Source organism: Pelophylax lessonae (genome assembly GCF_965119305.1).
Source record: "Pelophylax lessonae genome assembly, chromosome: 13".
NCBI lineage: Eukaryota > Metazoa > Chordata > Amphibia > Anura > Ranidae > Pelophylax > Pelophylax lessonae.
In genome coordinates this window covers 67,627,858-67,650,785 of record NC_138780.1, presented here as the reverse complement: position 1 = coordinate 67,650,785, position 22,928 = coordinate 67,627,858, and the positions used below count along the sequence as shown (strand labels likewise).

The following is a 22,928-nucleotide window of genomic DNA, read 5'->3' as shown; positions in this document are numbered from 1 at the left end:
TTACTATTGACTGACTTAATATTTTTGGTGAACTTTAGTAAATTAGGTGAAGCGGTGTTTACTTTGAATAAATAATCGTGTGAGAGAAATGAAAGAAACACGATTTTTGATAAGACACAAGTGGATGATTGAAGTGAACAATGATTCACCCTATTTACTAAGCTCATTAAATTTGAACTCTGCAAAAATAAGTAGCCTCTACTCCTTATGTAAATTAACCCCAGGGTCTGTAAAGATTTGATAGCTAAGTTTTATTATAGAAGCATGGCAATGGTGCAGTGGCAGAAAGACATTTTAACTTTACCACAAGTTATTCCGCAGCATACTTACCATCTGATCAGCATAAAAACAAAGTCTAAAATGTTTCAACAACTTCTGTTTCAAACAGGAGTTTTTTTGTTGCATACATTTGGAATTAGTGGTCCTCAATGCTAAATGATCTTACCTCTTAATTTGGCACATATGTAGCAATGAATACATTTGAAAACCACTCAAATTGGTGAATAATTTATTAAAAGCAAGGGTGCACAAGGGCAGGGCAGTTTGCAGACTGATTTCCCAAATTGGGACATATATAGCAATTAATAGATTGAGAGAAGGAGTGTTCTTTCCTCCCTAAAGGTACAGGGAAGGGTCCCACGTGAGTGGAGCACGATGGTTGATGCCTGTTAATTGTGCTCTGCTACCCATAAGCACTGTTCACTCTTTACAGACTCACTACACGTGAAGCACCTTATCGCATATCCCATTGATGTTAGGTTGGCCTCTCAAAACTATATCTCCCGTGATCCTTTGGGACTGTAGCAATGTTTATATATAATGCCAATCAAGTGCTGAAGAGATGGGGGGTTTCAGGCTGGATCTTCAAACAGCAGGGGATGTAAGGATATCTGCACTGCTCTGCAAGAAATACAGAGGAATAGTGAATAGCCTGGTATTCAAGCTCAGGGAGAAAAGCAAGTGGTATTATTATTTGGAAATTGCAGAATGTAAGCTATTTGGAGCCCACCTTTTAATGAGATTTACAGAAGATGTGCGGTTTGAAAAGATCCCTACAGATTCAGGTAGGGTAAAGGAATTCCTTTACCAAGGAGAATTAATAGATGTAAAGCTTTAAGTTAAAGGCTTGGCTCACCTTTTGTAGTAAATTTTTGGTTTTCAATATGAAATGAAGCTTTTGGTATAGTGTTTTGTGCCCAAGCAATTCTGATTTTGGTATCCCTCCCTCCCCCTGACTATGATGAATCTGGATCTAACTAAATGCTGCTAAAAAAAAAAGTTGCCTCAGTTTGACAGATGCAGTGGGCTTGGTCGTGCACAGTGTTGACATTGTCAATCCTGGTAAAGAGGTACTAAAGTCTTATACTTGTACATAGTTAATCTCTAAATCACAAAAAAGAATAGTGAACTAAGCCTTTAACATTTGCATATAGGCCTACTTTAAAGGAGGGAAAAGGAAAATGTGTACTGGCAATGTGCCAAAGCTCACCTTTAGAAAATTTTGTAAAGCCTCATCAATGGTAGCACTTGGTGGAGTTTCATACAAGGCAGAAGCAGTTTTTCTCTCCAACCATCCAAGATTAGAGACCTAGACAAAGAAAAGTTGCCTGAATCATGCATGTTTCAGTACAGGAAGCTTTGGGTGACTGGTATATCTAAGGACATCTCTGTGTTCCAATTTAGGTTCAACATTTTAAACACTTGTAGGGGTTAGAGTATTTGTTCTTAAAGGAGAACCGAGCAATCATGTGACTGCTGATCGTTCAGTTCTCAGTTGAGAAACACATATTTAGTAAACACTGGTAGATTACAAAAAATGGCAATATACAAAATATAAGAGAAACCGACATGTACACATGACAGAAAGATTATATACATGCCAACAGATTTAGAAAATGGTATAATAAAGAACAAAAAAATTATATACAGTTAGGTCCATATATATTTGGACACAGGGACAATTTCCTAACTTTGGCTTTGTATGCCACCAGAATAAAATTAAAACAAAACAATCCAAATTAATTTGAAGTGCAGAATTCAGTTCTAATTCAAGGGGTTGAACATAAAATATCAAGTGCAAATTTTTAGGAAGCAATCATTTTTATACACAGCCCCCCCCCCCCCCCATTTTCAGGGGCTCAAATGTAATTGGACAAATTAATATAATTTCATAAATAAAATGTTCATTTTCAATATTTTGTTCAGGAAATCAATGATTTCCTGAAGTCTGGAATCCATGGACATTACCAAAGACTGTTTTTCCTCTTTTCTGATGCTTTGCCATGCTCTAGCTGCTGGTGTCTTCAATTGGTCATTGTTTGTGAGTCTTTCTGCCTTTAGTTTTGCCTTCAGCAAGTGAAATGCATTCCCAGTTGGGTTGAAATCAGGTGATTGACTAGGCCATTGCAGAAAATGCCACATCTTTTTCTTCAAAAGCTCCTGGGTTACTTTTGCAGTGTGTTTTGAATCATTGTCCATCTGTACTGTGAAGCGCGGTCCAATCAACATTTCTGCATTTGGCTGAATCTGGGCTGACAGTATAACTCTAAACACTGCAAAATTAATCTGGCTGCTTCGGTCTTCTGTCACATCATCAATAAACACCAATGACCCAGTGCCACTGGAAGCCATGCATGCCTATGCCATCACACTGCCTCCACCATGTACAGATGACGTTGTGTGCTTTGGATCATGAGCTGTTCCAAGCCTTCGTCACACTTCAGTAACATCAGTAGTCTGCAAGATTTTGGAGGGGATGTTAAGGGACCACATACAAGACTTTAGTAATGAAAATGGTATTATTAGTAGTATTATTAGTAGTAATCAGCATGGATTCATGAAAAATCATTCTTGCCAAACCAATCTAATAACCTTCTATGATGAAGTGAGCTGTCACCTAGATAAATGTAAAACAGACAAACACAAGGGCGCATCGGCCTAGTGCATTATCCTTTGAGCAGGTTTATTAAAATAAATAGATTAAAAATACTCAAACGAGTTCTTGATAAAAACACATCAAACAGAGCCTCTGAGGAAGAGGCGCCGCCTCGAAATGCCTAAGCCTATACAGCCTCGGGGGACGACCAGTTCCTGACCACGCTGCTGAGGATTTTATGCTTTGTTTGATGTGTTTTTATCAAGAACTCATTTATGAGTATTTTTAAACTATTTCTTTTAATAAACCTGCTCAAAGGATAATGCACTAGGCCGATGCGCCCTTGTGTTTGTCTGTTGTTTTAGAGTTTACAGACCTCCCTGGTCTTGTAAAGGGGCTGCAAGGCTGAAGCATTCCAGAGTTGCCGTGTCTATAGTTTGACATCTTCAAGTTTATAGCAAAGTTGGATAGAGGATTGCACCACTCAGAGCGCAGGGGACAGGTGTTTTACACCAACGGTTTACTAGATAAAGGTAAGCCTGTGGATGTGGTGTATCTGGACTTTGCAAAAGCCTTTCACACTGTTCCCCACAAATGCTTACTGTACAAACTAAGGAAGGTAGGTATGGACCATAAGGTGAGTACCTGGATAGAGAACTGGCTCCAGGGGAGAGTGCAAAGGGTGGTGATTAATGGGGAGTGCTCAGATTGGGCGGGTGTGGAAAGTGGGGTCCCCCAGGGTTCTGTCCTGGGGCCAATCCTGTTTAGGATGAATGTTTCATATATGGTGGGAATGCCCCAAAATATGTGTTTATTGGTTAAGGATACAGAATTTCATTAACCAAATTATAGGTGAGGAACTTTAGGATGACCCCTGGGTTTGCTTATTTCATAAAACTAATAGATCACAAAAAACTTCTAGAAATTCAATACTGCCAAACCTACTTTGCACTGCGAAGGGGACAATCCCAAAAAGATGGTTAGAATCCGAAGCCCCTACAGTCAGGGAATGGTGTAGGAGAGTTGACTATATTTACGAGATGGAATATATGTGTAGTAGAGACGTAGATAGTGTGGATAATTTCGCAAAAAAGTGGAAAGATTTTGAAATGACTAGTGTCTATATATGAATTTGGGCAAATTAGAGGAACTGTTATAAGTGGGATGTATAGGAATTATATAGAAGTTGTAAAGGACTTATTGGAAGTTTATTACTTTTAAAAGGGAAAGGACTGGTTGGGGGGGGCTGTGTTTTTGACTATTTTGCTTGGAGTGGAAGGGGTGTTGGAGGCGCGCTCCTGCTGTGTTTAGACACAACGGGAGTCGGGCCATGGGAGGAGAGGCAGGTAAGCATTCTTGATGTCGATAGAGGCAAGATAATACCCCTGATGTAGGGATGCCATCACCCTGCGAATGGACTCCATTCTGAACTTCTATACCCCCACAAAGCAGTTCAGGGCCTTGAGGTCCAGAATCGGAAGTACCTTGCCCTCCTTTTTGGGATCGGGAACAGGTTTGAATAAAAACCCTGAAACCGTTCCGATACCGGAACTGGGACATTCACACCCTGAAGCAGCAGGTCTTGCACTGCCCCAAAGAGAGCTTGCAATTGGTCCAGAGACAGACGCACACTCTAAGTGAAGAAACCTTCTGGAGGGCAAGAACAAAACTCTACCTTGTAACCAGACAGTAGCACTTCATGGACCCACTTCTCATTTACCAAGGAGGTCCATGGCCTGGAAACCAGCGAAGACTATCCCCCACCCCAGGCATGGGTGAGGGTGCACCTTCATGCTCTCAGCTTGCCAGACAAGGGTCGCTTGAAACCTCCTGAGGACGACTTGAAAGGTTTTGAACCCTTGTCAGTGGACCCTGAGGGATGAAAAAACTTTTTGTGTCACCTGAGAAAGATGGGCCAGAGGTTATTTTCCCTTCCCAGGGAGCAAGGTACTGTTCCTCCCTGTGAGACTCTTAATGTCATCCAGGGTAGCCCAAAATAGGCGATTGCCTTAAAAGGGTAAATTAGTCGCAGCTTTTTTTTTTTTTTAGAAGTCTGGTCCGCAGACCAACACTTAAGCCAGTATACACGCCTAAGCACTAGGGATCGACCGATTATCGAAAGCCCTGATATTCACTTTTGCCGATATACCTGTATCGGCCCCGGAATGGCCGATATTACCGATATTCCAAATATTGCTCATGTAAGGGTAAAATGATGTCACATAGCATAATTCTGTTTAGAAATGTTATTGAATATGCCACTCACATACGTACAAAAGATATAAGCAATTCCACATTAGCAGATCTGCATCTCTCACCCACTTGCCGTGACACCTGGGTGATACCACTCCGCCCGCCATACGATCTCAGAGGTCACGTGGTCGCATGATGCAGATATGCGAATGTGGAATTGCTCATGTCTTTTGTACATATGTGAGTGGCATATTCAATAACATTTCTTAACGGAATTATGTGACATCATTTTACCCTTACATGAGCATCACCACCACCATGGTTGGAGGAGGAGAAGACTAGTCTCGGACCCTGACATACGATGTACAAAATATCGTCCGATACCGATAAGTTGTGACCAATATATCGGTATCGGCCCTGAAAAAACCATATCGGTCTATCCCTACTAGGCACCGCTGTCGAAAAAGATAGCTTAGAAATCACCGGAGCCGCATCCAAAGAGGCATGGCAGACAAACTGGAGCCCCTGGACCAACTGGTCCGCCAACACAGCAAAAGCAGGGGGAATCTGCTCACCCTCTAGGTCACCACGAAAAAGTGTACCCCACTCATTTAGTGTTTGCGACACCAGGGCAGTGGGCAGGACTTGCCTCAGCGCCGACCCAGCAATAGTAAACATATTCCGGGCCACAGACTCTGCCTTCCAGTCAGCTGGATCTTTAAAAGCTATAGATTCCTCTACTGGAACCATGGTTGCCTTGTTCAACCTGGAGACAGGGGGGTTCACCACTGGTGGAACAGTCCACTTCTTGAGGCATGCAGGAACCACAAAAAAATGTTTTGGACGCTCCCACTCTTTAGAGACAAATGTGTCAAAACCGGAGGAAACACATTTGCCATGCGAGCCGGCATGTGGGTGGCAAAGGAGACCGGCACCTCCGCCTCAGCTGCATCCTCCATTCCTAACGTTTTTTTTTTTCTCAATTGCAATCTGTGCGTGTACTAGCGCCTGCTCGTGCGCAACTACAGGTGTTGAGTAATCATCCTCACTATCTGATAATCAGAGAGCCTTGCCGCAGACCCCGCAGAGTGGGCCACGCCCACGGCAGCCGAGTTAGATTCAGGATCTGATGAGACAGATGGGGAAGGCGGCTTATGATTTTTGCTAGCCCGCCGCCCAAAGGCCACCTCCAACTAGGAAAGAAAGGAGGGCTGGGACCCCTAGGGACCTGCAGCCTCAGAGGGGGTCAGGTGGGGAAATGTGCTCTTAAGACTCCATAAGTAATGAGGAGGACCCGCCCGAAAAAGTGTCTAGCACCTCTATGGGCCACCGCGACCGCGGCGGTAGCACCACTGGGTCCCCAGCAAGCAGAGCAGCCCTCAACCTGCACCAGAGAGAGGGAGGGATCCCACCAGAGTAGCACCAGTCTACACCAGGAAGCACTGTTCCACTTGCAGCGTCCAAGGGGAAGGACACAATCCAGGAATCAACACCAGGCTAAAGGAGGAGCTTCAGAGGCTCCCCTGTCATGGCAGCCGCTCTATTACCACACCAGGCCAATGAAAAATGGCCACCAGACTACACAACCATGGCAGCTGGCCATAGAAAGATATCGCCCCAGCCCGGGGATGAGCATTTGTCCAATAGAATATCCCCCTGATGAAGACAGGTAACCCTGTGTCGATACGCGTAGGGGAGGGGCAAGGACAGTGATGGCACCCGGCGGCTAGGCAGAACTAGCTCCCAGGAGTGTAGACTGACGGCTTGCATGCACGAATAAAACTGCTGTTGGAGGATATTGTATGTTTAGACTGGTGCGCTGGAAGCACCAGCAAAATGTGAGTACCCATATTATTATTTTTAATAAAGATATGCTTTCAAGTGTATAAGCACTATTGAATTCTTTCTTCGTATGTGGCATTGCAACAGTGCTGTGGAGTCAGAAGACAAACAATAGGTATTGAGACTAACTGGATGCTCATCCCCAGGCTGGGGAGAGGCAAAAAGGCGTTATTAGACCGAGCTTAGGTGCGAGTTCACATCATTTAAGGTGAGAACCCTAGAAGGGGGGAGCCCTTATCGTAGTGGAACATGGATGTGTTCATTTAACTGCACAAAGGAGAAGGAAGAGTGAACACCCTATACAACACAGATGTCGGTGGTGGAAAGGATCACAATATATTTACATAAAATTTGCATAGTTACATTTGTTGAGGTTGAATAAAGACTATAGTCCATCCAGTTCAACCTGTGCAGGTGCGTGTAGCTGCAATCATTCCACATACCCCTGAATGTTCTGATCCTTGGAGATGTACATTCAAGAGTCTTTTGAAAGTAGCCATATTTCCCGCAGTAACTACCTTTTGTGGCAGAGAATTCCACAGTCTTGTAGCCCTAACAGTAAAGAACCCCCTGCGTTGCCTGAGGGTAAAACGCTTCTCCTCTAATAGCATTGTATGGCCTCTTGTCCTCATGCAATCCTTGCGACTGAATATTTTTTTCTATGCTGAGATCACCATTGAGATATTTGTAAATTGCTATCATGTCCCCTCTCAGGCGTCTCTTCTCCAGGGAGAATAAATCAAGCGATTGTAAACGCTCATCATAATTTAGGTCCTCCAAACCCCTAATTAGTTTAGTTGCCCTTCTCTGGACTCTCTCCAGCTCCAACACATCCCTTCTGAGGACTGGCGAACAGAACTGAACAGATTACTCCAGATGTGGTTGGACCAGAGTTTTATAAAGTGGTAAGATTATAGTTTTATCTCTGGAATACATCCCATTCCTTATGCATGCTAATATCCTGCCCGCCTTGTCAGCTGCAGCTTGACATTGCATGCTATTGCTAAGTCTATCTTCTACTAAGACTCCCAAATCTTTCTCCATTTTTGATTCACCCAAAGGTTCCCCCCTAGAGTGTATTGTGCTTTTATGTTTTTAGTCCCCAAGTGCAAAACCTTACACTTCTTACATTAAACCTCATTTGCCATGTAGTTGCCCACTCTGTTATTTTGTTTAGGTCATTCTGTAAGATTTCTGCATCATGATGTGAAGTTATTGCCCTGCCCAATTTTGTGTCATCTGAAAAAACTGAGCTTGAGCTAATGATCCCATCCTCAATGCTATTTATTAATAAATTGAGCAAGGTTGATCCCAGGACTGAGCCTTGGGGGACCCCACTTATCACCCCAGACCAGTCTGAGTATGCATTACTTATTACCGCCCTTTGGACACGTCCTTTTAACCAGTTCCGTATCCAAGAGCAAACCATGTGGTCGATGCCTGCAGGCCTTATTTTATAAATTAAGCGCTTGTGGGGAACTGTATCAAACGTCTTAGCAAAATCCAGGTACACCACGTCCACAGGTCTCCCCCTATCTAGCTCACAGCTCACTTCCTTGTAGAATGTTAACAGATTGGTTTGACAAGAGCGCCCTTTTGTAAACCCATGCTGATTACTGTTGATGATGTTGTTGTCTTTAGCAAACTCTTGGATATAGTCCCTTATCATCCCTTCCAGAAGTTTACATACTATTGAAGTCAGGCTGACCGGCCTATAATTTCCTGGGATATGCCTCTGCCCTTTTTTGAATACTGGTATCACGTTAGCTTTCCTCCAATCACCTGGTACTGTTCCTGTAATGATACTGTCAGCAAAGATCAGGAACAGTGGTCTAGATATAGTTTTACTAAGCTCTTTGAGTACTCTCGGATGTACGCCATCCGGGCCTGGTGATTTATTTGTGTTAATTTTATCCAGCCTTTCCCTGATTTCACCCTCTGTTAGCCATAGCGGCAAGTCCAGTGAAGTACTGCTAATCATACAGTCATGGTCAGTGTACCCCTCCTTTCCTGTGTAAAGACTGAGGAGAAGAAAGCATTAAGCGCGGTTGCATTCTCTGTGTCCTCTGTAACCATCCTCCAATCATCGTTAATTATGTGTGCAACATGCTCTGACCTCGTTTTTTTGCTATTGATATATTTAAAGAATTTCTTAGGGTTACTATCCTCCGCTATTTGTCTCTCGAGGTTGATTTTAGCCATTTTGATTTCGCATTTACATTTCCTATTTACTTCCTTGTATTGCTGGAAAGCCGATAATGTGCTCTCCGATTTATATTTCTTGAAGGCCATTTTCTTTCCCTAATACGTTTTTTAACATTACGGTTTAGCCAGCCAGGTTTGGCTCTTCTAAATTTATTTCCCATAGAAATGCACTGCGAGATGAATTTGTTTAATATGTTCCTAAAGCATTCCCATTTTTCCTCCATGGTCAATGTTCCTAGGGTTTGGTCCCAATTTACTTTCTCCATCATTGAGCACAATTTGGGAAAGTTTGCCCTTCTGAAGTTTAGGGTTCTTATGTTCCCCTCTTGCCTTGCTATATTGTTATTTACGCTAATTTTTATCATCCTGTGATCGCTAGAGCCCAGGCTGTCCCGGACTCCTACCTCCACGATTAGGTCTGCGTCATTAGTGATTAATAGATCCAGCACTGCATCTTCTCTAGTAGGAGAATCCACCAACTGAGACTTGTAGTTGTCTTGTAAGGTTTCCATGAAGAGACGGGCCTTCTGTGAGTGAGTGAGTAGTCCCCTCTTCCCAGTCAATGTAGGGATAATTGAAGTCCCCGAATATGATCACTTATCCCAGCCTTACCACTTTACTCAACAGTGTTATAAATTCCAGTTCTACCTCCTCCCTTTGGCTTGGTGGTCTATAACAAACGCCAACAATTACGTCTTCCCTATGGAGTTCTACCCACACGGATTCTACCTCCGTACTCATCCCTTCCATAATATCACTCCTCTCTACCACCCTTACATTATTCTTGACATAGAGACATACCCCTCCCCCTCTTTTTCCTACCCTGTCCTTCCCATACACAGAATACCCTTGGATATTGGCCAGTAAGTCATGTGAGGGGTCGAACCACGTTTCTGTTATTCCCACAAGGTCTATGTCCTCCTCATGTACTAACTTTGCCAACTCATCCATTTTATTATCTAGGCTCCTGGCATTTGCATCTACCCCTTAGTTTTGTGGAAGTTGATAATGAATGGTGCTTACTAGTTGTTGACTTTATGTTTTTAAAGCAGCATCTGATTATATCACAAGTAATAATTCATGTTATTTATAGTATAGTACACATTTGTCACAACTGAGGTTTTAGCAGTTAATATTCATTCATTTTTGATTGTATTATATGATATTATTTAGCGCAGCACTAAGGTTTGTATTATTATGGCACTATACACTTTAGTATGAGATGATGATCAGTGCTTGCAGCTGGCTTGATTGAAATAGTGTTGGTCATAGTAGCTTGCAGGATCCTTTGATATTTCCATTCTTACCACTGATACCCTGGAATTGCAGGTTGGTAATCTGCCTTGCCAACCTGCCATCCCAGAGCATGAGGTCACCTCTGGTCTATGGCCTGCATAAGCGAAATCTGCTCCCAGGCAGTAATGTAGAATTTCTCCATAAATCAGACTGGATGCTGAGGTAAGTGCTGGTGTGAGATATTATAGAACACTTTATCTTTTTTTTTTTGCAAAAGAGGCACATTAATGCTATATTGGGACATGGGGCAGATGGAATTTAGGAGAAAAAAAGTGAACTTAGCCTTAAACATATTAGAGCAAGAACTGGATAAATGGAGAACAGCAGCAGACTATAACCCTGTAGTCAGCAATACAGTACAGCCATAATCCACTTGTTAAGCTATATTGATACTAATGTTGTCTGCATAATTACTCCCTGGAGTGTCACTTTATGTGTAATGGAAGTATAATAAAATACAGCTTGTTATGTTGCACATACCTGATAGCACCAACGGCCAAGGAGATAATAGCATTTTGAGTCATTAGGCTGCAGAGAAATTGCTTTTTCAATGTGCTCCTAAAAACGACAAACATGACCAAAGCAAATGAGATATGGCCCCAAATATAAAAAGTAACTTACTAAAACATGAAACAGCTAATCACACCTAATATTTCAGATAAAATTGCTGGAGCACTCTTTGGCTTAACGCTTTCTTTCCCCATAACCACTGACCATATTGTTTATATAAACTTGTTCCAAATACCTTAAAAATGTATCCAATTTGAATGCGCTTCTGAATGCCTTCATGCTCGGATTGTTGCCCACAAAGGATAGCAAACCTTTAAAAGAAACACTACTGTTAAATATAAAACTGCAGCCCTGTAGGGTCACACAACTACTACTAATGTTTTCCTTACTTCTAATGTAGAATTTTAACAAGCAGAAATCAGGAAATAGTGAACTAATCTTCCTTACTATGTTGCTTAGCAGATGTATGTGAATCACAAGATTGGTTGAACAGAATAGTAAATTGTATGGCTAGTAAAAGGTCACATACAAGTTTATCAAATGTAGATTCAGCTGTTTGCTTGGAACTAAACATTTAAAACGATAGCTTCTCTTTAACGACTTTTGACAAAATTATATGGGGCAAACAGCTCATCTGCTTTTAGTGCTCCAAATGATCACACAGGTATTCTAGTGAAAATACTAGTACTAGTAATAGTAGTAACTACTAATTAGTAACTAGTAATACTAAATTGGTGTCATTATTATTATACAGGATTTATATAGCGCCAACATTTCACGCAGCACTTTACAATATAAAAGGGAGACAGTACAGTTACAATACAAATAAAATACAAGAGAGTTAAGGGGGCCCTGCTCAAAAAAGCTTACAATCTAAAAGGATGGGGTAAGTGGTACAAACAGTTATAAATGTGGGGAATGAGCTGATGGAAATGATAAAAGATTAATTGGAAGCGTGATAGGTTTTCCCGGAAGAGATTACTTTTCAGGGATCGCCTGAAGGCAGCCAGAGTAGGAGATAGCTGGACAGATTGAGGTAGAGAGTTTCAGGAGGAGGGAAGAGGCTCTGTAGGGGTCTCGGAAAGGAGCATGGGAAGAGGAGACAACGGAGCTTGAGAGCAAGAGGTCTTGAGAGAAGTAGAGAGGACAGTATGGATGAGTGGTTGGTAAGGTAGAGTAGTCTGGCAGCAGCACTCATGATAGACGGAAGAGGGGATAGCCTATGTAGAAGTAGGCCTATGAGGAGGGAGTTGCAATAGTCAAGGCGGTTTCATTAGTTAAAAAGGGCGAATTTTAGAGATGTTACAGAGGTGAAGTCTACAAGCTTTTGACAACGTGTCATCACCAACAACAATACTAGACCTTATATCCCACATATTTCCCAAGATAGTCTGATTCTTTATTATAAAAAGCATGTAAATGGAATATATACTATAATACTTTTAGTTTAGTATAAATTATTTGTTAATCTTTGATATTTAATTCATAAAAAATTTAAACATAGAAATTCAATGTAATAAACACAGCACTGGTTTCCCCATGGAGAGGTCCATATGAATGTGCCAAGATCTGCAGATGTGTGTACTCTGCACAGTCCAATGGGGATTGTCAAACACTGGGAATAGGAAGGAGGCTAGAGAAAGGAAAACTTAATACAACCACCCATTTAGCTGAATAAAGATGTATTTTTCTTGATCAGCCCCATATTGTAGTACAGCTCTAACTATTTGTCTTGCCTTTTATTCACACTGAAAACCTGCTGCGTGGGGATTGCTGTGCCTCCACTCTGTTCTGAATGTGGTTATTCTACAGACATTGGAAAGATGCACAAAGCCCACAAGTAAAGATAATACATATATTTCCCACGGCCTTCCCAGGCAGCTGAAAAAATAGACTGGGTTACACCATGAGGGGAGAGAAGAAATGCAAAAACAGATAACACAGAACATATATTTCCTCTCTCCATGGGGCATAAGGATACACAAGACAAGAAGTCTGCTGACCAATACTAAATACTCAGCTCCCACAAATAAATTGAGGAAAGTGACATCCGACCCATTGAAAAAATGCAGACTTTGCAAAACAAATCTAAGGGCAAAAAAGACGGCTTTGTACATCAACACTATATCTGTAATCCCAAAACAATGTGCTGCTAGAAGAAATACTGTTTTATTAAAAGTAAAAAAAAAAAAACAAAAGCAAAAAGAAAAAGTATTGCATTACATTTGCCAAAAATAAACATGCAGGTAGAGAAGGTGAAAATGTCAAAGAGAAACCACTCACTATAAATAACATACAATTCTCTAGTACTGTAAATTTTATCTTTAGGCATGGTTAAAAGCCAAAGTACCAGGTATATATACATATACACACACACATATATATATATGTAAAGATCTATACATGTATACATACATACACACTGCTCAAAAAAATTAAAAGATGACATCAGATCTCAATAGGGAAAAATATCATGCTGGATATCTATAATGACATGGACTATGTAATATGTTAGGAACGAAAGTATGCCACATCATTTAATGGAAATTAAAATGATCAACCTACAGAGGGCTGAATACAAAGACACCCCAAAAATCAAAGTGAAATTCCATTGCAGCAACTCAAAATGGTACCGGTTCGCGTCACTTCCGGTGGAGTCCCGTACTTTAGGGGGAGGGCAGCCGGCGTTCAGACGCGGCTGTCTTTCTTTCCCCCCCTCGGACGCACGAGGGGTCCCTCTCCTGTGGGAACAACTCTATCCATTCGGGGACGAAATTGAGTTTGGGCTCAGCCCAAGGATAGAGCGATTGCCGCGCTCTCTCTTGCTTATAGACACATTGGGTAAGTTGGACATTATTTCTCCCCATGGTGCAAGAGGGATGCTTTAAGCCTTTGTCTTGCCTTGTATATTTGAAACGTGATGAAGGGGTGGGAGTTGTAAGCTGGTGTGATAGTTGCCTCATGGCAGTCTCTCCCCCCTTTCTCCCCCCCCCCCCATTTGCCATTTGTCGTTTAAATGCCCATATGACTGCAGTTGATACATGGGGTTACCTTTATTATATTTCATTATATATATATATTTTCATATTATATCTCCCATATCAAATTGCTTTAAAAGCGCTGTATTTATCCCTTTGATATTAGGAATTTTTCCTCATTATGTTTATTCCCCAGATGGGATCTCCTTCTTCCCCTTTTGCCTTGTGAGGTTCCCCGGTGTGAGAGGGTGTATCTCCCTGTCTGCAGCCCGAGGATATGGGACTCGGCACTTTCCCTGTCTCTGTGAAGTGAGGTGTTAGGGGTGTCTACCCTGTAGCTCCCACTTGGTTGCATCCTTCCTGCGTATGGCCCCCTTTTAGGGTGCTCAGTACAGCCTTTTCCTCTGGCTTCATGTCCATGCATTTCCAGCACTAGCACTTTGGTGAGCATCAATTTTTTGTTTTTGTTTTATAGGATTTATTTTGATATAAATGCCTGTTTATACTTATGCATTGTTTGAATGAACATTGTATGCAATTCTCTCTTTTGTGTTTTTTCTTATATTGTTTCTTCTGTGCTAGTCAACTGAGGATTGTCAAGCGGTCTTTGAGAAAGCGTACCCCTTGCGAAACGCGTTAGACCCATCCTCATCGGTTGCTAACATTACAAGTGCCTGTTGCCTTGTGTAAGACAATAATGTCAGGGTTTTGGACTTGCCTCCATTTTTATGTCGTTATGTATGTTTTACTAAATTAATAAATAAAATGAATTTTTATACTATATTGTTTCTTAATTTTTGAATTATTACATTTTGATGCTCTGACTTGCTGGTGTATGACACCCTCCTCGCCATCCCTTCTTCTATGGGTACAGTCGGGACCCCACTTTTTAGTAGGGTGACCCCACTATCCCTGTGTTGTCTTATCAAAATGGTACCAAGTAGTTTGTATGGCCCCCACGTGCTTGTCTGCATGCCTGACAATGTCAGGGCATGCTCCTTTTGAGATGATGGATGGTGTCCTGGGGTATTTCCTCCCAGATCTGGACCAGGCCATCACTGAGCCCCTGAACAGACTGAGGTGCAACCTGGTGGTGTCAAATGGACCAAAACATTATGTCCCAGAGGTGTCCATTGGATTTAGGTCAGGTGAACATGGGGGCCATATCCAACGGTAACAATTCCTTCATCCTCCAGGAACTGGCTGCATACTCTCACAACATGATGCCAGGCATTGTCGTGCAGCAGGAGGAACCCAGGACCCACTGCATTAGTCTGACAACGGGTCCAAAGATTTCATCCCAATACCTAATTGCAGTCAGGGTGCCATTGCCTAGCCAGTAGAGGTATGTGTGCCCCTCCAGGGATATGCCTCCCCAGACCATCACTGACCCACCACCAAACCCGTCATGCTGAACAATGTTAGAGGCAGCATAACGTTCTCCATGGCTTCTCTAGACCCTTTTGCGTCTGTCACATGTGCTCAGGGTGAACCTGCTCTCATCTGTGAAAAGCACAATGCGCCAGTGGCGGACCTGCCAATTCTGGTGTTCAATGGCAAATGCCAATTGAGCTCCATGGAGTCAGGCAGTGAACACAGGGCCCACTAGAGGATGTTGGGCCCTCAGGCCACCCTCATGAAGTATCTTTCTGATTGCTTGGTCAGAGACATTCAGACCAGTAGCCTGCTGGAGGTCATTTTGTAGGGCTCTGGCAGTGCTTATCCTGTTCCTCCTTGCACAAAGGAGCAGATACCGGTCCTGCTAATGGGTAAAGGACCTTCTACTGCCTTGTTCAACTCTCCTAGGGTAACTGCCTGTCTCCTGGAATCTCCTACATACTCTTAAAACTGTGGTGGGAGACATAGCAAACCTTCTGGCATGTGCAAGTATTGATGTGCACACGAAAAAAAAAAAAAAAAAAAAAAATGTTTGTAGCTCACCATAAAAATCCCTTTCTCTGAGTTCATTGACGGACACAGCTTCTTCTTTATTCTTGACTATTGGCCACCTGCAGGAGTAGGACACTAGGCAGAAAAAAACTCAGCACAGCCTATGGGCAGTCCTAGCTGATAGTCAATCTCCTCTCTGCCATAATCAGCTCAGTTTTATAACAAAGCAGTACAAGTAGAAAAAAAAAAAAAAAAAGGGTACATATTAAACAAGAGGGTTGGGTGCTGTGTCCATCAATAAACTCAGGGAAAGGGATTTTACAGTGAGTAACTGAGAATTCCACATCCTTACCGCACTTACAGTGAAGAACCTCTTACGCATTTTAAGGTTAAACCGACTTTCCTCTAGTTTTAGTGAGTGGCCACGTGTCTTATTGTATTCCCTTACTCTGAATAGTTTGTTCCTTATGCTAGGGTCGCCAGTACAGTATTTGTACAATGATATCATATCCCCCCTCAATCGTCTCTTCTCCAGAGAGAATAGGTTCAGTGCTTGTAGTCTTTCCTCATAGCTGATGTCCTCCATTCCCCTAATTATTTTTGTTGCCCTTCTCTGGACTCTTTCCAATTTCAGCACATCCTTCCTGAGGACCGGTGCCCAGAACTGGACAGCATACTCCAGATGTGGCCGGACCAGAGTCTTGTAGAGCGGGAGAATAATCTCTTTATTTCTGGAGTGAATCCCCTTTTTTATACATCCCAGTATTCTGTTGGCTTTGCTTGCAGCGGCTTGGCATTGCATGCCACTGCCAAGCCTGTTGTCTACCAGTACCCCCAAGTCTTTTTCCATCCTAGACTCACCCAGAGGTTCCCCCCCCCTAGTGAGTAGCTTGCTTTCTGGTTTCATTGACAGACACAGCTTTTTCTTTATTCTTGACCACTGAGATGTCCTAAAGCAGTGCATCAATGAGGGGTGGGAAAAACAAAAAACAATTGGAGCACCAGGCAAACATGCCAACCACCCAAACAACCCCTAAAAGGGCCAAAAAGGAACCGTAAACAGCCGCCTGCAAAACTTGCACCCAAAAGAAACACATGAAGATGCAACCATCAACAGTGGAATTTTTGTAAGAGAACGCACAGACCAAGTAGCTGCCTTGCAACCCTGAGATATAAATGCCAAAAGCAACAGAGGCACTAGCACCCTGGTGGAGCGTGCCATAACAGGCAAGGGAGGAACCTGCCCTTCGGAGTGAATGCCTGAACAGAAAAAAACGTGGCAGGGAAGGTCCAGACCAGACCACACAGACCACATCCAAAAGTGTGTAGTGCAAGATCCTTAGGATTAGAGACATAGCCACGCCTCGGACGACGTCACGTATGATGAAACTGGTCGGGCGGTATCGGACGCACAGCTACCATGCCCCCTAGACGCCTGGCTTCCTTCCTACACGTGGGACGCTGCGGTTTTGAATGATTTTACTGATGCGATCATTCTATCTACAATATGTAAGTGCAATATGGAATAAACTGGATTATGCTATGGGTTCTTTTATTTCTTCTCCATACACATGGTGGTTTGTTTGCCCGGAGCTTTGATACAAAAGGTTTGGTGGAGAAACATCCCTTTGCCCTGGTTTCCATAGGAAGGAATATATCGATATTCACATCTTAGCGTGTGTGGCCTGTCCATTAATTTGGAGGCCGTGGCTTCTGGTAAGCAGCCTATCTATATATCTGTCACGGGTGTATTCCTGCTACATCACTTCCTTGGGATTCAAGCCTCCTCTCTATCATCCTGGGACCTGTGCATTTTTGTTGGATTCTAATATGGACTTTTGTTCACTTTAATGCACGTTTGATGATTATAATCTTATATGGTTCACACTATATCACGTTAGTGTTGCACTATTTATAATATATATTTGTGCATTATTGTTGGATTTACTTTATTGCATGATTCACGGTCTAATTTTATGCATTATACTGTTCACATCACAATACGTTAACACTGCACTATTTGTATTTTATGTTTTTTTTTATTTCTATAGATCAAGTGTATCAGCTGCTCTCACAATCATTATTATTATCACTATTTATTTAGCGCAGGATTCTTTTTGGTTTTTATAGCCACGAGGAAGGCAGGGCAATATTCTCAGGTAAGTGAGAGAGTGACACCACCTTCCTGGAATGGGAGACACAAAAAATTGGATTTTTGTACTGCACAATCCTTTGAGTTCATCAATTGACACAGTGCTCCATTATTCATTACTATAGGGTTATATCACCTTCTGCAGGAGTAGGACAAGGCAGAACAAACAAAAAAAAAAAAAACTTGGCTACCCCCATGGGCCATCCTCAGCTGGTATATAGCCCCCTCTCTGCTATAGGTATTCAGTTTAGTAGAAAGCAGTATTAGAAGTATCAAAATTCCATAGATGGGTGGGTGCTGTGTTCGTCTGAGAAATGGATTTTACGGTGAGTACAAAAATCCCAAATTTTTCTTTTGTTCATTGACGGACACATCGCTCCATTAATCATGACTCAAGGAACATCCAAAAGCAGTGTCAAAAGGAAAATAAGGGGTGGGGAAAATAACCCAAGGCTAAAACGCAAGAGACCTAACCAGGTCACAGGAGCTCAACCAGGACACAGGAGCCCCATTTGAAAGAACCATCTTACCTCTATGGACCACCAAATAGGGACTACGACAGAATAATGCTGCCAACTCCGACTCCCACCTAGAATGCCACCTTCTGGGACAACGTAGGCAAGGGAATCTCCCGAATATTCTCAAATGGGAGGTTTCTGAAGAACCGAGAGCACTAAGTTTAAATCCCACAGCGCCAAAACAGACCGTATAGGCGGAATCACATGTCAAACTACCTGAATGAAGGTACGAACTAAAGAGTGCGTGGCTAGGGGTCGCTGAAAGAAGATTGCTAAGGCAAATACCTGGCCCTTGGTACTCAAGGCCAACTTCTGCTCAACGCCCCATTGAAGAAAGGCCAAGATCCGAGCCACAGAAAAGGAGCGAGGATGAGTGCCAATCGACTCACACCAAGAAATGTATGCTTTTCCATGTACAATGGTATTTCTTGCTAGAAGTTGACTTCCTCTCCTTCAACATAGTAGGGATCACTGATCCAGACAAACCTCTATCCCTCAGCACCTGGCTTTTAATAAAAACATCATATGAAAGTTTTTTGAAGAATTTGGTTGAGTTATATCCTAAAATGTATTTTTTCTAACATACTTTTATGTTTCTATTATAGAAAGTTATGTGCAATATTTTACATTACCCCTGAAGAAGAAGCGAATAGCTTCGAAACGCGTTGGGTATTTGGTTGTGAACCTACTTGCACGTCTCTGTTGCTGCATTGTATTGTATTTTCTGTATGTGTATATTCTATGTATCTATTTTGCTGTTTTTAGATCCTTTGTCAATAAAGTATTTGTTATATTTTTTCAAACATACTCTACTACTTTACTTATATTACACCAATCTAAGTGCCTTAAAAGTCCCAACCCCTTAGGGGAACCCCTTTCTTTTGTTGTATTTGCTTATCTGGGATGTGGCACCTCCTCCTTTAAGGGGGCTTAGGCTGAGGATAACCTTTTGTCCATATTGATAGGTAGAAAATACCATTTCCCCGCTTCATCCTCAACCTTTTCCCCCAATTGATGTCTATTCCTTTACCGATACCTATTTTTGTGCAGCAATCCATGCTGCATCTAAAACGTTTTTAATTTTATTTTTGTTTCGGTTTAATATGTCATTGTACTTTTTTCTAAAAATCACATACCCCTAAAATCAGTAGAGACTTCTTTTTCCCCCCTCTTCTTGGTCATCATGTCGGAATTCACAGGCAAAGAATGGGACACGCTTATGTCCAACTATTTAAAAGACTTTGGGAAGAATGAAATGGTGGATTCAGATATATCCTCCCTTTTCTCTAGAATGTCTAAACTCCTGGAGAAGAAATCTCTTTTTTTCTGGCATGTTCAGTCATTCCAGGACTATATTAAAGAAAACATCAATCCCTTTGGCCTCAGGGTCCAGATTTTCCCTATGATGGAGAACTTGGGCACTGATTTCAAGAGAGATTGGGAAAAAGCTTTGGGCGATTGCTCAAAGGCATTGATGACTCTTTTGATCAAAGAATACAAGTTAAGATCTGAAAAGGTCGATGTTGAAATTAACTTACTTCATACTAAAATTCAAAACTACAAAACTCATAGTTCGTTTGTTGAAAACAAGAAAGAATTGAAGGAGCATCTTGATACCTTTAACAAAAATGTATTGATCAAAAAACAAAAGAAATTTGTTAGAGACATCAATGCCTTTCAAAATCAAAAAGCATATAAATGGACACAAAGTAGGAGACCCAATCAATGGGAGCAAAAAAAAGATCATTATGCGAATCTCTACCATTCCTCTTCCAGTCTGTCCTCCGTATCTTCCCAAGTGTCCAGTAATTCGAAAATTCCGTCTAAGGGTAAACGTCAATTCCCTGAAGATTCTTCAGGAAGTCAAAAAAAGAAATCTAATACGGTAAAAGCCCCCAAGGCCGGTTTGTCTCTCTTTAAACCTGATGATTCCACACAGCAAGACCATGGCGCCCCACTTTCTGATTCCACACAGATGTTTTTTGATTATCCACATAATTCCACAGAGGGTATCACTATACCCCTTACCAACACATCTTCTGAAATTCCCCCCTCCATTGATTCCCCTTTGGGGTTTTACCTCCCTCCATCACTATCCCACCTATACACCTAGTTGAACAGTCCTTCACGTCCCCCTCACCCTCTCTCTCAATTGAGACCATACCCACCATCACCACCACCACTGATCTATCAATTCTGAACCTTTCCTCCTATCCCCTTTCTGTCGAAGAGATGAATGTTTTGGCACGTGGTTTGAGCTTCTGCCCTAATGAGGGTTTGGATAAATTTGAATTTCTAAAAGACATACATCTCTTTGCGCGGAAACTAAATTTCAAAACAATGTTTCACAAAAATCAAGATTCAGAGAAAAAAAGCACTGTTAATGATTCCGCCCTCGATATTTTGATGTCTCTTTTGGAGGAGAACGACGATTTGATCGACCACGTCGATCTTCCTCGTCTCCTAAAAGAAGTCGATAATGATAATCCTCCAAGTATCCCAAAACCATCCTCACTAGCAAAAAAATCAGACAAATATCCCAACACTAATCTTAACCCAAACATTAGTGCCTTCGTAAAACTAGTGAGCAAGGATGTGGAAAAACTTAAAATACTACCCTCCAAAACTCCCAACATCTCATCATCAGAAAGACAAATCCTCACTAAACTCTCGAAAAATGATTCCATCGTAATTAAGCCTGCTGACAAGGGCGGTAATGTTGTCCTGATGGACTCCCAAAAATATGTTGAAATGTGTATGAAAATCCTTAACAATGTGTGCTGGTATAGACCTATTACAACAGCCCTTATAGCAAAATACACAAAAGATTTCTATGAGCTAGTAGATCTGGCATACTATAATGGCACAATTCTGAAAAAGACATGGGAGTTCATCAGGACGACATTCCCAATTATACCAACTTTTTACGCTCTTCCTAAAGTGCATAAATGCAAGCGCAATCCCCCCGGAAGACCTACTATCTCCGGTCGGGGTGCACTGACGGAAAACGCCAGCAGGCTAGTCGATGAGTTTCTACGCCCCCATGTCATCTCACTGCCATCCTACATACGCGATACCATCCATCTGCTTCAAATTATAGAGGACATTATCATTCCAACCGATTCCCTACTTGTTACAATAGATGTAGAGGCTCTGTATAGCTCTATCCCCCATTCCAGGGGGATTGCAGCTATTAGACACATTCTGCTACAACTAGGACCTGAACAACGGGCCTATGGTGAATTTATCACCTCCCTGTTGGAGTTCATTCTTCTCCATAATGTTTTCTCGTTCAACGGCTCCCACTACCTCCAGGTACAGGGCGTAGCGGTGGGCACATGTTGTGCCCCATCCTACGCCAATCTGTACCTGGGGGAGTGGGAGCGCTCTGTCCTCACCGATGACTCTTTATCGATATATACGGACCACATTCTTATGTGGTATCGTTATATCGATGACATTTTTGTTGTCTGGCTGGGGCCTTTGGACTTGCTACACCAATTCATGGATAGACTCAATAAGAATGAATTTAATCTTTTTTTCACATTCCAAGCAGATTCTAACCTTGTCTCCTTCCTTGATGTGGAGATTCAGAAAGGTGAGGATGGCTCTCTCCGCAGCGGCCTGTTCCGGAAGTCCACGGCAGGTAATACTATATTGCATGCTTCGAGCTTTCATCCAAAATCATTGATTAATTCAATCCCGTATAGTCAGTATTTACGCATTAGACGTAATTGCTCGGATATAACATCTTTTCAAATGGCCGCTGATGGACTCCGGGACAGACTGCTGCGGAGAGGCTACTCTAAAACCTCGCTTAAGAAGGCCTACAGGAAGGCTGTTGCAAGTAACAGGTCAGTTCTAATTCACCCTTCTTCCGGTAAGGAAAAAGACAACACTGACATTATCAGGATCATCACTAGATTCTCAGACCAACACCCCAAAATTAGACAAATAGTCAATAAATATTGGCACCTCCTTTCCATGGATCCCACACTAGGCTGCTACGTACCTCCCAATCCACAGTTTACTTTCAGAAAGGTCCCCGCCCTGAAGGACCGACTAGTGAAAAGTGAGTACAAAAACACTAACATGGACTGCCCTTGCAAATATAAGGGCACTTTCATGTGCGGCAGTTGCAAATATTGCAAGTTCATGCATACTACGCGTGACGTAATATTGCCATACGGTCAAAAATATCGACCCAAACACTTTGCCAATTGCCGCACTTTTGGTGTGGTGTACCTTTTGTTGTGTCCCTGCGGTTGTTTCTATATTGGGAAAACGAAGCAGGAGTTTTGGAGGCGTGCTTACAGACACATCCTGAGCATGCGTACTTGTGACCCAGATCTTCCTCTGGGTCGCCACACTACGCTAGTCCATGGGGGAAATTTTCCCAAAATCAAGTTTCTCATACTTGATCGTATCCACCCGAGCTCCAGGGGAGGGGACTGGAATAAGGTCCTGCT

General features: G+C 42.3%; 1 protein-coding gene across 1 annotated transcript in view; it reads right to left on the bottom strand.

Moving 5' to 3' along the window:
• The window catches only part of RMDN3 (regulator of microtubule dynamics 3), a 192,988-nt gene that overhangs the window by 6,428 nt on the left and 163,632 nt on the right, over nucleotides 1-22,928 (bottom strand). Inside the window, exons 8-10 of the mRNA XM_082275613.1 lie at nucleotides 11,157-11,232; nucleotides 10,892-10,969; nucleotides 1,490-1,588 (exon numbers count right to left, since the gene is read on the bottom strand). Of these exons, the coding sequence (XP_082131739.1) occupies nucleotides 1,490-1,588; nucleotides 10,892-10,969; nucleotides 11,157-11,232 (253 nt within the window). The remainder of the gene's footprint in view (nucleotides 1-1,489; nucleotides 1,589-10,891; nucleotides 10,970-11,156; nucleotides 11,233-22,928) is intronic.